Source organism: Hipposideros armiger, unplaced genomic scaffold (genome assembly GCF_001890085.2).
Source record: "Hipposideros armiger isolate ML-2016 unplaced genomic scaffold, ASM189008v1 scaffold_232, whole genome shotgun sequence".
Classification (NCBI taxonomy): Eukaryota; Metazoa; Chordata; class Mammalia; order Chiroptera; family Hipposideridae; genus Hipposideros; species Hipposideros armiger.
Genome location: NW_017731582.1, coordinates 728,001 through 741,177, shown reverse-complemented (window position 1 = coordinate 741,177; position 13,177 = coordinate 728,001). Strand labels below are relative to the sequence as shown.

The following is a 13,177-nucleotide window of genomic DNA, read 5'->3' as shown; positions in this document are numbered from 1 at the left end:
TCTGTGAGAGCTCTCTCCCTGTATGCAGGCAGGAGGTTGTGCCGCATACTCAAACCTCAGGATTCTTCCTTTGTTTCAACTTATTCCACCCTAAGAGCAAAAAATCAGGATGCACTCTGCCATCTCAAACGGCACCCATGAATCGTTTCACATTCAATTTCCCCATCAAATTCACAGGCACGTAGCGTGTGCCATTATTCCATTTCTTAATGGTCTATGCGGTAGAAATTGTAAGTAGGACATTTCTTCATGCCCTTGGCATTCCCAACTCTTGAAAACTCCCTTTCCAGACCAGACCCCCTCTTTGGCAGCTGCAGCACGCCTTGCCCTCTCCAAAATCCTGGCATCGCCTGCCCCTGGCCACTGCTTATCCCAGAACTAAAAGGAACAACAGTGACGTGTCTCCTTGGACAGCAACACTGCCCTCCCTTGGATTTCTGCAGAGGTGAACTTCAGCAGTTGGCAGCAGGGTGCGCTGGACAGGTGCATGGTCCAAGGTCAAAGAGGAGACTTGCTTTGAGCCCCACCTGCATACCACGCACAAGCTGAGAGACTTTGGGCGAGATCACCTTGCCTCCTGGGAGCCTCAATGCCCTCAGCTATAAAACGGGGATGATAATGCCAAGCACATAGGGTAGCAGAATTAGAAATACCCAGTCAAGGGCTGTGCCCGTAACAACCATGACAGCTATTTGTTGAGGTCATGTGAATGGAGAGCTTGATGGGACGCCCTGGGATGCGTGAGCTCAGCAGGTGGCATTCACAATGGTGGGTCCGCCAGGGTCCCAGTGTGGCCTCACCTTTGCAGGCTCCAAATCCCAACTGAAGTGGCATCCTTAATCCAGTAACTCCTGAGCCAGCATCACCTTGGATGAGTAGAACAGAGGCCTGGGGAGGCCAAGCCAGAGGGGAATATTAGATATTTGACCTCCTGGCCAGGCATGGCGCCACCCTAGCTGAGTGGAGCAGAGTTGGAGGAGCTTTGCATGGCCAAGCATTGACTTCTCGTTCATACATGGTGGCGAGGATGGAGGGGGCCCTGGCGGAACAGGAGCCAGGCTGGTGGGATCGGGGCAGTGGCTACTACCAACCAGAATGGAAATATTTCAGCACTTTAACAACCAGTGAGGGCATGGCAGTGCGCCCCAGCTGGGGACGCAACCCTGGGGAGCTGTGCATAATAAAGCCCAACCTATGTGTCAAGAAGAGATTGACCAGGAACGGCCCCTTGGGTAAGTGTATAGACCCACCATCACCACCAAATACTGAGCCCCCTGTAGACTCATAGGAATTATCCTTGGTCTCCTCCTTCACCCCTGGACCCAGTCAGATGCCTGCCCTGTGCTCTAGTCCCAGCTAGACTGAGGCCTTAGTCTCCCCATTGGCCAAACCAGGATCCCTTTATCACGTGTTTGCATATATGTGCACGTGTGTGTGCATGCATGTGTGTGCACATGGGTTAGTGTGTGTGTGAGTACGTGTGTGTGTGTGTGTGTGTGTGTGTAAAAGGTCACATGTCTCCCTGTCTTCCTCTCTGCCATCTCCACCCCCTTTCTGCACACACACCTCACCTCCGGAGGTGCCTGCACCCACCCCCTCCCAACCACGTCCCTCCACTCAGGGCCTCACCTGCCACATATGCCTGGATGGGCCTCCACCATGGAAAACACAGACCCAGGCTGAGAAGACCAGGGGAGGTACCAGGACCGTGGAGCTCAAAGCTAATCACTCGAAGATGGGCCTGTTTATTTGCATGGCACGCATTTGTCTCTGACTGTTTTATCCACCCCCTGAGTCAACGGAAGACTTCTCAATTTATCCTGCCCTCACGGAGAGACAAGATTGGCGGCACGCACACACGTTCACAGAAGCCCAATATAGACTTCCAATTATCTTTTAATTTCGCTCCTGTCTTCATTTGTTCATTTCACTTTTTTCCAAACGGACTGACAAAAAAAGCTGTAATTTATGGAGTCTGAAGTCAGCTAGTGGGAAGGTTGTGTTCACCTGCCGGATGGAAAGAGACCTCAGGGTAGAACCAAAAGCTCACTTCCAGCCGCCATGCAGGGGAGAAAGCTGCCTCTTGGGGGCCCCCGAAGTTCCCGCTCTTCCATCTTCTGAGTCTCTTGGTAGTAACTACATCCTCTTAGTTTCTGTATTCTTGGTGCTCTGGCATCTGAGGCCCCGCTGACCCTGAGTGGGGAGGAACTGCCCCTCCCAGGGTTAGCTAGTTCCTAGATAGCAAACGACTGGCCTAGGGGCACGCCTTTCATATGCAATGAACCAATCCAAAGCCACACCCCCAATCACCTCCCTTTATCAGGTTCTCACAAGGCTCTTACACACCCGGGGCCAATATTCCCAATCACCCCAGGTCCAGGACCAGAAAAGAGACAGCCCCAGAGCTGACATTCTTCAAGCTGGCCAATCCTACACCTGTTTACCCTGCCTCACCTGTTCCTTCCCAGGAAAACCACAATCAAGACCTCACATCCACTCTCCCCTCACCTCTCCGCTTCCCCGTGTGGCCCTCAGGGTAACTGAGTAACTATCCTTTCAGTAGCAGTCATCTCCTGATATGCTGGCCTCACCATACCTGAATAGTAATGACACCTACATTTTCAAACAATCTCAGGTGTCTGTGTTCACTGAGAGCCGGCCTGGAGGGCGGACAGCAGGAAGCCCCACTGAACGAATGCTTCCTCTGTGCTCAGCTGTTTCACAGGCGTTACTTTCGCCCTCACACAAAGGAAGGTCACAGGAAGTGCCAAGCCAGGATTCAAATCAGTGCCACCTGACACTCACACACCCATCCTCACAGCCTATACCCAGCCCCAAGATCCAATGTGGAGGTCTTCATGCACTGGCACGGCTCTCACACCGCCAGCTTTCCTCGTACCTTGCTATTGCCCTCTTCCTGGCCTTCCCTGCACCTGCCATGTCAAACGCCCTCCTGTCCTCGCCTGGTGCAGGGTCTCCTGTCTCACTCTCCCACGGAAACCCTCATTGATGAGCATCATTACACTCCACCCACCCACTTACTCAGCACCTTCTTACCCCAGTGTGAGCAGTCTCCACGGGTGCGGGAACCACGTGTGTCTCCTTAACCTATGTCACTGCACCCCAGCACGGGGCCTGGTGCATCGTAAGCATCTGGTAGATATGTGTTCAATCAATCAATCCATCAATCCATGCCCTCTGCTTCCTTTATCAATACTCAGTGTTAAATGCCTCTTTCTGGGATCCTTTCCTAACCTCTATTCTGATACCCCTGGCTCCAGGCTCCCTGGCTGTCCAATAGCCCAGTTGTACTTTGTCAACAGGCACCTGTTGACAAATCACCTCACTAATTTTTCCTTTGTGATACATTGTGGCTTGCTCGAGTGTGTGTGCCATCTTCCAGATCACGACCTAAGTGCCCCAGGGGCTGGGGCCGTGTCTTCTGCTCCCAGTGGCCCTCCCCCCTTCCCCGGTTGCCTTCGGGGGTTGGTTTGGCCACACCCGGGGCCCAGGAGCATGATCTAAATGGAAAGAGTGATTGCCTGACTCAAAGGGCTTCAGCCTGAACCGTAGGGAGAATGCCCCTACAGAGCACAGTGAAGCCTTTATTGGGTGAAAAACTGCACACCAAAGGGGCCGAGACCCTGCTCACTTGGTGGCATCTGAGAGGACAGTGCCAGGTCACAGCATCCAAAGGGGGATGCCACACGTCTCCCCTGTTCAAGGGTATGGGAGTCCCAAAGCTACCCCTCCTGCTGGAATAACAGTTTGGCCACTGGGAGACCCACATCAGCCCCAAAGCCCTCGTCCCACCTCTGGACAAATTCTGTTGATCGCCCTTTATACCGCATCCTCTCCTTCCCAGAGGAAGACAAACGGGCCATGGACTAGAGAAACCTGGTTATAAATCAAGACCGTGCTACTCGCAACCTGTGTGACATTGGCACATCCCTCTGAGCCTCGGTTTTCTCACCTGTGACATAAGAGTGATGACAACAGCATCTCCTCCACTTACAGAGATGAAATGACTTTACTTAGGCCAAGCGCCCAGGACTTCATCCCCCATCCCCTGCTACTCACCTTGGTGATCTGGGGAACAAGTATTCCCCCCCACCCCAGGGTGAACAGGACTCCTTAGCAGACCAGTAGAAATGCCGACTGCATTTTCCTTCCCAGACCCACTGAAATCTCCTGAGGTGATTGTTAAAAATGGGACTCTCCTGAGAGCCACCCCAAAGCCCTGAATCAGGAAGTCTGGGGGGTGGGGTAGAACTTGGAAATCTGCATTCCTAACGAGCACCCCCAGTTCCTCTGTGTCTGTGATATTCAGAATAACTACCTTGACCATGATGGAAAGAAAGGGAACCCTGCTGCTGGTCACCAGTGGGAGAGGAGGAGGAGGGAGACCTGATTCCCGGAGAAGAAGCCCTACCCGTCGGGTGAGTTCAGATCCGTAAAACTCTGGGGTCTGGAAACACAAAAAGAAACTCCCACTTATAAGCGAATTGACATCACCTTGAAGCTGCCATAAAATGGGGGGGGGACAATTGTATGTTTCTCAAAGGGACACTGAGCATCGGGTGAGATTCATCCAGAGTGCCCACCCCCACTCTACCCACGGGAAGACGCATGCATGGTGACTGTTGTCCTAATGGTGCCTGGCCCCATACAGGCTTCAGGGCCCAAAGTCGAGGGAGACTTAGAATCCAACAGGAGAACAGAATGCACTTTGACCCATGGCCCATGTGATGGAGGCTATAAGAAGCTTGCAGAAGGACAAGAGAACCACAGGGAAAAAAGAGGGAGGCCCCAGGGTGGGAGGTAAGGCAGGTACAGCCTTTGAGCTGACTCTGAAGGGGTGGAGGGATATGGACCGGCAAGGACAAGGGAGGTCGTTCTGAGCTCCAGCCCAGAGGCAGGCACATGAGGCAGCAAGCAGGAGACGCGTTTAGAAGGGTAAACTGAGGCTAGAGTGTGGGGACTGTGAACACAGGCATGAGCTGGGCTTTTCTCCTGAAGTCAAGGCTTCAGAGCCAACTTCCTCCCAGGCATGTGTTTCCTGCAGCCCACAGAGTGGGTTTTTTTCTCATGTTTTAATTAGATGCCGTCATTTAGAAAATCGAGTGACCACATCACTACCTAGATGAAGTAAATGTCTCTGAAACAGTGGGATCTGGCAGTACTGGGCCCACCTGCCTGGGGCCATCACCAGGTGGGGCCTCACTTTACCTACCTGGCCCCCAGAGGCAGCACGGGTTTGAGACCCCCTACTGTGGCCTTTGAGGGCCCTGAGAGGACCTTGGTCTAGGGACGGGCACAGAAGGTGGAGCTGATGATGATTAATATGAGTGATGGTGACACTGACGGTGAGGAGGAGGAAGAGGAGAATGACTGATATTTATGGAGCTTGTCCAAGGTGGAGCTCAGTCCTGTGGGCTTTACACACACCAACCATTTTTTTTTCTCGTCACAACCTTAGGAGGTGCACATGTGTTACCCCTATTTTTCAGATCAAGAAACTGAGGCACAGAGAGGCGAAGTCACTTGCCTAAGGTCACACAGCTGGTAAGTGGCACAGCCAGGTAGACTGGACCTGGAACCCACAGCAGTGGTGAGATGGGGCTGGTGGGTGGCACAGATGAGTCCCCCTCTCGCCGGATGAGGTTGTCTGATTCAGAGGGCAAGGATGTGCCCCGCGTCTACCCCCAATCTGGGTACTAATGCTGTGTGTTTTCGCAAAGTCCACTTCGGACGGCAGCCAGTTCTTAGTCAGGAGGGCAGAAGCATTCGAGAGCCGGGTCAGGTGGCTTGGCAGCAGTCCCTAGCTCAGCCTCCCTTGCTGCTAACTGCAGACCCCACCCCCTGCCATGGGGACCAGCAGACCTCAATATAAAGGAGACAGACCTGGGCGGGTCTCATACTACACCTGCCGAGGCTCCACCTGTCCCATGCTCACCACACCCAGCCCTCCTAGCCCAGTGGATTTGCAAGAGAAAATAAAGCACACACACAAATAATAACCAACCCCGTGCGTTTCCTGGCATCGGGTGACTGTTTGGTCAAGAGCTTCCTCCCTCTTTGCGTGCCCGCTGGACAGTCCTAACATCCTCCAGCTGCCGCGGGCCGGCTCAGGAGGCTGATCACAAGTTCAGCTCCGAGCAGGCTCCTCCTCACCCCCAGGGAAAGCATCGAAGGCTCCAAAGAGGCCAGCGAGATCTGCCAGTTGGGGCTCCCGTAGCTAGCTGCCCTCTGCAAGCTCAAAGTCACCTTTGCTCCAACTCCTCAGCGGGCCGGCCAGAGCCAGCCCGGAACCCTCTCTGGCTCAGCTCAGCAGGAACCAGGAACGGGCCCCTGTTAAGTAATCATTAATCGGATTTTTTACATTCTTGAGCCCCAGGTCGGCTTGGGAAACATGCTTCCCAGAGGAGGAGGAGCCGAAGCCCAAGACTGGCATTTGGACATGCAGCTGACGGGCAAGGTAGTGCTGTCCGCAGCCACCCTGCTCCTGGTGACCGCAGCCTACAGGCTGTACAAGTCAAGGCCTGCCCAGGCCCCACTGTGGGGCAGGTACACCAAGGCCAAGGCCGAGGAGGAGGCAGAAGGCTCCGGGCAGCCTGACGTCCAGGGGGCTGCTCCTGGGGCACCACAGCGCGAGCTGAGACGACGGAAAGGAAGCCACGGGGCCGGAGCACTGCCGGGCTGCAGCTGGGAGAATCCAGGGGGCTCCGGAGTCCTGGCAACGGGGGCCTCTTCCAGCGACTTGGAAGCTAGAGAGACTCAGAAGCCCAAGAGGGAAGGAGCTGGTGAGCAGCGGGGTGGGCAGTGCCCGGACTCTGGCCTGGCGCCTCCTTACTGCAGTGGCCAGGCAGCCAGAACAACTGTTGGCGGTAAGCCGGAGCTGCCCCGCCGCCCCCCTCTGGGCGGTGAACCCAAAAGTTCCCCAACTGGCCTCGCTGCGGTAGACGGCAGCGGCGTGGGTAGGGAGCCGGCTCCATGGCAGGAGGGCAGACTCTCCGAGCAGCCAGGAGCCGGAGCGGAGGAGTCACCCCACCAGCTCTGGATGGCTCGCACAGAAAGCAAAAATGACATGAGCAACAGCTGGGTCTTCACCCGCTTGACGGGGTTCCACAGGGAAGAGGTTGGGGCCCTCCGGGCTGCCTCAGACATGGGCCTGGCCCTGTATCAGCAAGGGGGGGCCACTAACGCCTCCTACACCTTCTCGTCAGTGGCCCGGGTGCGAGTGGAGGAGAATTTCATACAGAAGGTGGAGGGAATCAGGCCCAGGCTGCAGGGCAAGTTGTATGAGTACTATGTCGAATCCACCTCTCAGGCCACCTCTAGGGGCAGGCCGGCCCCCAGGACAGCAGCCCTGGCTGAGGCGCCGCCTCCTGTGCCAGCCCCCCTGGGAACAGGGGTAGCCTCTGGAAGCCATGCCGATGACGGAGCAGGTGAAGGCGACACAACTGCCTCCCCCCAGCCTGTGCTGTCGCCCCCCACACGTGGCTTCAGCAGGAAGGAGAGCCTCCTTCAGATCGTGGAGAACCCAGAGCTTCAGCTGCAGCTCCATGGCTTTGGGGGCCCTGCTCCATCCTGCCTGGACCAGGGCGCCCCACCTGGCTGCCCCACATCCGAGGATTCTCTAGAGTCCAGCTCAGCCGGAAGTAGTGGGGAGCCTAACCTGCAGCTTGTGGCCGGGACCAATTTCTTCCACCTCCCTCTCACCCCAGGTTCAGTCCCAGATGTCCACCTGGATCTGGGCAATTGCTACGAGGTGTTGACCTTGGCCAAGAGACAGAACCTGGAAGCCCTGAAGGAGGCCGCCTACAAGGTGATGAGTGACAACTACCTCCAGGTCCTGCGCAGCCCAGACATCTACGGGTGTCTGAGCGGAGCCGAGCGGGAGCTCGTCCTCCAGCGACGGCTCCGGGGCCAGAAGCGCCTGGTGGTGGCCGACATGTGCCCTCAGGAGGACTCTGGCCGCCTTTGTTGCTATGACAATGAGCGGGACGCCTGGCACCTGCTGGCCCCTCTGCCCCCCGAGGCTGTGTCCCGGGGCTGTGCCATCTGCAGTCTCTTCAATTATCTCTTTGTGGTGTCCGGTTGCCAGGGGTCTGGCGGCCGGCCCTCCAACCGAGTTTTCTGCTACAATCCACTGACGGGGATCTGGAGCGAGGTGTGCCCACTGAACCAAGCCCGGCCGCAGTGCCGGCTGGTGGCCCTGGACGGGTACCTGTACGCCATTGGGGGCGAGTGTCTGAACACGGTCGAGCGCTATGACCCTCGCCTGGACCGCTGGACCTTTGCCCCGCCACTCCCCAATGATACCTTCGCCCTGGCACACACGGCCACAGCATGTGCCGGTGATATCTTTGTCACGGGAGGCACGCTGCGCTACCTGCTGCTCCGCTTCTCGGCCCAGGAGCAGCGCTGGCAGGTGGGCCCCACGGCGGGGGGCAAGGACCGCACGGCCGAGATGGTGGCGGTCGGTGGCTTTCTCTACCGCTTTGACCTCAACCGCAGCCTGGGCATGGACGTGCACCGCTGCAGTGCCAGCGCCCGCCTCTGGTACCAGTGTGCCACGTACCGGACGCCCTACCCAGACACCTTCCAGTGCGCTGTGGTGGACAGCCTCATCTACTGTGTGGGGCGCCGGCGCATGCTCAGCTTCCTGGCCGACCACCTCTCACCCAGGTTTGTGCCCAAGGAGCTGCAGAGCTTCCCCTCCCCGCAGGGCACCCTCCTGCCCACCGTCCTGACGCTGCCGGGCCCCGATGTGCCTCAGACCAGTGTATAGCCGCCCCTCTGCTGGGCTCCTTCTGCAAAACTTGAGACAAAGTGCAAGACATTTGTTGTGTGGTCCAACTGTTCCAGGGGCCACTTCTGGGAGGTCCGGTGGCCAGGACTTTGGCCAGGAGGAGGCTAATGCTAGTCCTACCTCCTCCTCTGGCTGGAGCTCTGAGATGTGTCTTTGCTGTCAGTGGGCTGCAGAAGCCAGTGTGAATACAGAACTTGGGACTGGTGTCGGTAGGCTGCTCTTAGCCACGTCTGCGGGGATGGCCACCAGCTTGCTTCAGATCTGAATTGGGGGGTGGTGCCAGGACCCCAGCAAAGTTCAGGGGTACAACCTCATCACAACTGTGATTCATGTGCCAGTTGACCCCAGCGACCCCTCAAGCTGACCCCACTAGAGATGGGCGAGCTCTCTATAAGCCACCAAGGCCCCTTCCTAAACATTGCCCCTTGGGCCCCAGCCACCAATGTTCCCAGAAGCACCTGGAGCACACAGGTGGGAAAAATAAAGGGAGTGGCTCTGGCAGGACCGGAAGGAGCCCAGGGGAGCTCCAGGGGGCCCAGCCAGAGGGAGAGATGGTTAGAGAAGTAGAGCAGCTAAAAGCTGGAGGACTTTTTTCCCTGTGGAGTAAATTAACCAAAGCCCACTTCACTTTTTCTCATTACCTGGGATTCTAGTATGAGAAACCTCCACTTTTAGCAGCCATTGGACAAGGTATGTCTTCTTGTAGAGGTCTACTAAGAACGCAATTGATTCCATATATGAGGTCTCGGGAGAGGCAGGAGAAGATGCAATCCAGAGGCCACCCTCCTCCTGGGCCCCTGCTTGGGCTCACTGTTAGTTCACCACTGACTCCCTCCCCAGATCCAAGAACCCTTCACAGTGCAGCTGTCCAAGCCACCCAGCCTCACATCTGGGAGCTAGGGGCAGCCACTGCCAGTCAGTCCTTCTGGGCCGATGAGAGGTGATGGCATGATTTGTCCACCCTGCTCCATGTTGTCACCTGGTTGGCCTCGTCAGACAGGAGAGGACCAGGGAGGGGTGGGCCCATGATGGCGCTAAGGAGCTAGAAGGTTCTAGGGGCACATCAGGAGACTGGGGTCTTCTTTCACATCAGATCTCAAAGGCAGGAGACCCTCCAACTTCAAGAAGTTACTCATTCTTCTGGAGAGAACGGGGAGAGACTGGTCCAATCTATAGCCACAGCCCTGCTCCATCTCTGAAGGGAGACGTACATACAGATAGGAGAACAGCCATGCTCTTGGTCCCAGCCAGAAGCTGGGACTCCATCTATGTGACAAACACATGGAGGAAAGAAGTAGAGATGGCGGGGTTGCACACCAGAGCAGGGCCTGACAGGTGAGCGAGATAAGGATGCTTTACTTCAGCGTCCCTGTCTTGAAAATGGGGTGGAGCATGTACTTCTCTGCCTGGGGGATAAATGAGAGTATCTGGGGAACGTTCTACCCACGATACCTGCTGGGGCTGAGCCCAGGGCCATTTAGGAAGGTCAGGATTGGAACGAAGAATGAGAAGGAGGTTGGCACAAAGACGAGGAGACTTGTTGGACCACACAAGGCCTAGGGCCTGAGGCTGCTTCGTTTATTCCTAAATTGGAGGCTGGGAGAGAAAAGTCAGCTGGGACTATGGAGAGTGACCCCAATCCCTTGCCAAGGTCGTGCTCAAGGTCAGAGTCAACACTCAGGCGTGAAGCGACCCAAAAGGTGGGGCTCAGTAGCATGACTAGGAGGTGGCATTGTCATTGTGGTGCCAGCCTGGGGTATGTTGGGGAGGAAAGCCCCATGCGGAAGCTGTGGCAGGTGAAGCCAGAGCCAGCCCCAGGGACGGGACTCCAGTGAGGAGACAGGCAGAGGAAAAGACCACAGCCAAGCTGGGGAGCATTGGGAGGGCTCCAAGCCAAGCGTGAACTAGGGATCATTCTGGAAAGCCTTTCAGAAGCCCATTGCGTACACCTGGTAAGCACTAGGGAGACGATTCCAGGGATAAGACAGCAAAGTTTGTTCCAGAACCAATGATGGCGGGTGTGGTCTTCACAATGAGAGAAAGAGCTGAGATTTGGGCCTGGGCTGACACAGGAAGTGGCCCATCTTTTCTGCCTCCCCAGGGTCCCGTCCGGTGGGGCATATCACTAACTGTTCTATCTCTTTCTGTTAAGCCCTTACAACAACTTCAGCATTGTTTCAGCACAGGGCCCAGGCAGTCACTACCAATAGATCAGAGCTGGCGTGTTTCTCATCTCTGGAGTTGAGTTGAGGAAGGAAAATGGTAAGAGCCGTCATGGTAGAGCCAGGTCGTTCAGGAGACCTGCCAAGGCCGTCTGGGCCATGATGGTCAGCGTTCATTGATAGAATGTTGAGGCCAGCCATTATTCCTGGTGCTGGAGGTGCCTGCAGTACCCCCCAGAGGCCCCTGCCCTCAAGGAGCTCACATTCTAATGGGGGGAAATAGGCAATTCTGAAAAACAAATGCATAAGTTAATAGAACCCGTGTCACATAAGTGCCAATAGAGACAGTGAAGGCAGGAAAGTGGGATAATGTGACCAAGCCTCCCTGAGAAGATGGCCTGGAGCAGAGACCGTAAAGGGGATCTGGGAGACGCATAGACCAGGGCTGGCACAAGGCACAGGAAGGCAGGCCATGCCGCCTGAAGGGCTTTGTCACACCAGTGCAAGAGGGCCACGCTGCCTGCTAGGAGCTCCGTCTTGGTGTGTGAAAAGGGTAGGAGCCCAGCTATGCTGCCTTAGCCTTTCCTGTACGGGAGAGAATTCTGTTCCCCAAACATTTATGAAAGGGGCTCCCTGCATGGAGACATTCCCAAGAGAGAAGAAGAGTTTGCATGTTTAGGGATGAGAGTCAAAATAATTCCCAGGACATCACAGATGCCATATCTGGGTGTGTGGCTGGATGTCCATCAGCCCACGTTACTCCAAGCGTGCAGGGTCTAGGCTCTCTACTTGACCTTGTTTAACACCCTGGTCTGTCCACCTGCAGCCCTCAGCTCAGGGTGATCTCCGCGCCACTTGGCTTCTCCCTGGGTCATCTGTCCTGCTTTTCCAGTAAGGGTCCTTTCTTCTTTAGGGAAACACACACACACACACACACACACACACACACACACACACCTTAAGTGTGAGTTGCTTTCTACATTAAGCTAACCATACCATTATAGAAAAAAGAAAAATTGGAAAATAGAGAAAAGTATAAAAAAAAAATCTCCCCAATTAACCCCCGCTGTGGCGTGTGCCCCTCCAGCCTGTTTCTTGCATGTGTGACTTTGATTGGGCTCGATTTTTGCCTGGGTGTTATTGTGCTGAATATACAATTCCGTCACTTCCTTTTTTTCGCTTAGCTTTTGAGAATGAGCATTTTCCTGTGTTATTACAAACCCTCGGTAAACATCATTTCAATAGTTGCACAGTATTCCATCAAGTGACTGCACCACGGTTTATTTAACATCCCTCCCCCCTGTTGGGCCTGTAGATTTTTTTTTTTTCCTGTTGGTTTCTTTCTCTATCATAAATAAAACGTCCCTTGTTTTCTTGTTCCTCTCTGTCTGGGGCCTCTATCAATATTTACAAGAGAAGCCCAGCCTGGGTCTTGTTTGGAATAGCACGATTCTTAAAACAACCATAGAAGCCACAGCATTTGCCTAGGGCTGGGGCCCAGGCCCTGCCCTGACTATAGGGTACAAAGCTGCCCTTGAAAATGCCCAGCCAGAAAGGCAAGGCTGTCTGGAGGGGCCAGCCCAGGTGCCCTGCCCTGTGGTATCCCTGGATCCGGAGTGTAAGACAGAGCCTCTGATCTGCACATGCAGGCACTGGATGAAATGCTTTCAACGTATCACCTCATTGATGCTCACAACAACCCATTTTACAGGTGAGAAAACTGAGGCTCAGAAAATTCGAGGAAAACTTGCCTTCATGGCAAAATCCAAAGACCTTCAGCTTCCTTAAAAGTATACTTGAACCTGGCCTGTCCATTCCCAGTGTGGTACACTTTCCCTTCCCCTATTAGGAGGCATTGGACCAAGGAGGTGGCATCAGCCACCTCCTAGGCTACCCCCAATCCCTTTCTCACCCACACCAGTCAATGATGCTCTATCCATGAACTCTGAATTCAAAGCGACTTATCTCAAACTCTCTGATCCTCATCGCCTGCATCTGTAAAATGGGTTTGTCACTGCCAGCCCATATGGATGATGTAAGAACTAATGAGCCTAGTAACAAGCACTCAGCCCGAGAACTGCTTCAAAGTCCATCCAGGAAAAACTGTTGTCTTCTACAGAGGGGCTGCCGTGAGCCAGCTCAGAGCAGGCTCTTCTCGTATTCCTATCCCCCTTTCTCAGTGTCCCGGCCCCAGAGAAGG

The 13,177-nt window shown here is 55.0% G+C and overlaps 1 protein-coding gene across 1 annotated transcript; it reads left to right on the top strand.

Annotated features, from left to right (window-relative positions):
• Positions 1-6,040: 6,040 nt before the first annotated feature.
• Positions 6,041-12,357, top strand: KLHDC7A (kelch domain containing 7A). Its single transcript, XM_019654930.1, has one exon. It carries the CDS (start codon positions 6,413-6,415, stop codon positions 8,792-8,794), a length of 2,382 nt encoding a protein of 793 aa, XP_019510475.1. The 5' UTR covers positions 6,041-6,412; the 3' UTR covers positions 8,795-12,357.
• The last annotated feature ends 820 nt before the right edge of the window (positions 12,358-13,177 follow it).

What these genes read in the sequence shown, in the direction of transcription:
- KLHDC7A (XM_019654930.1), top strand. Translation starts at nt 6,413, where the DNA reads ATGCTTCCCAGAGGAGGAGGAGCCGAAGCCCAAGACTGGCATTTGGAC.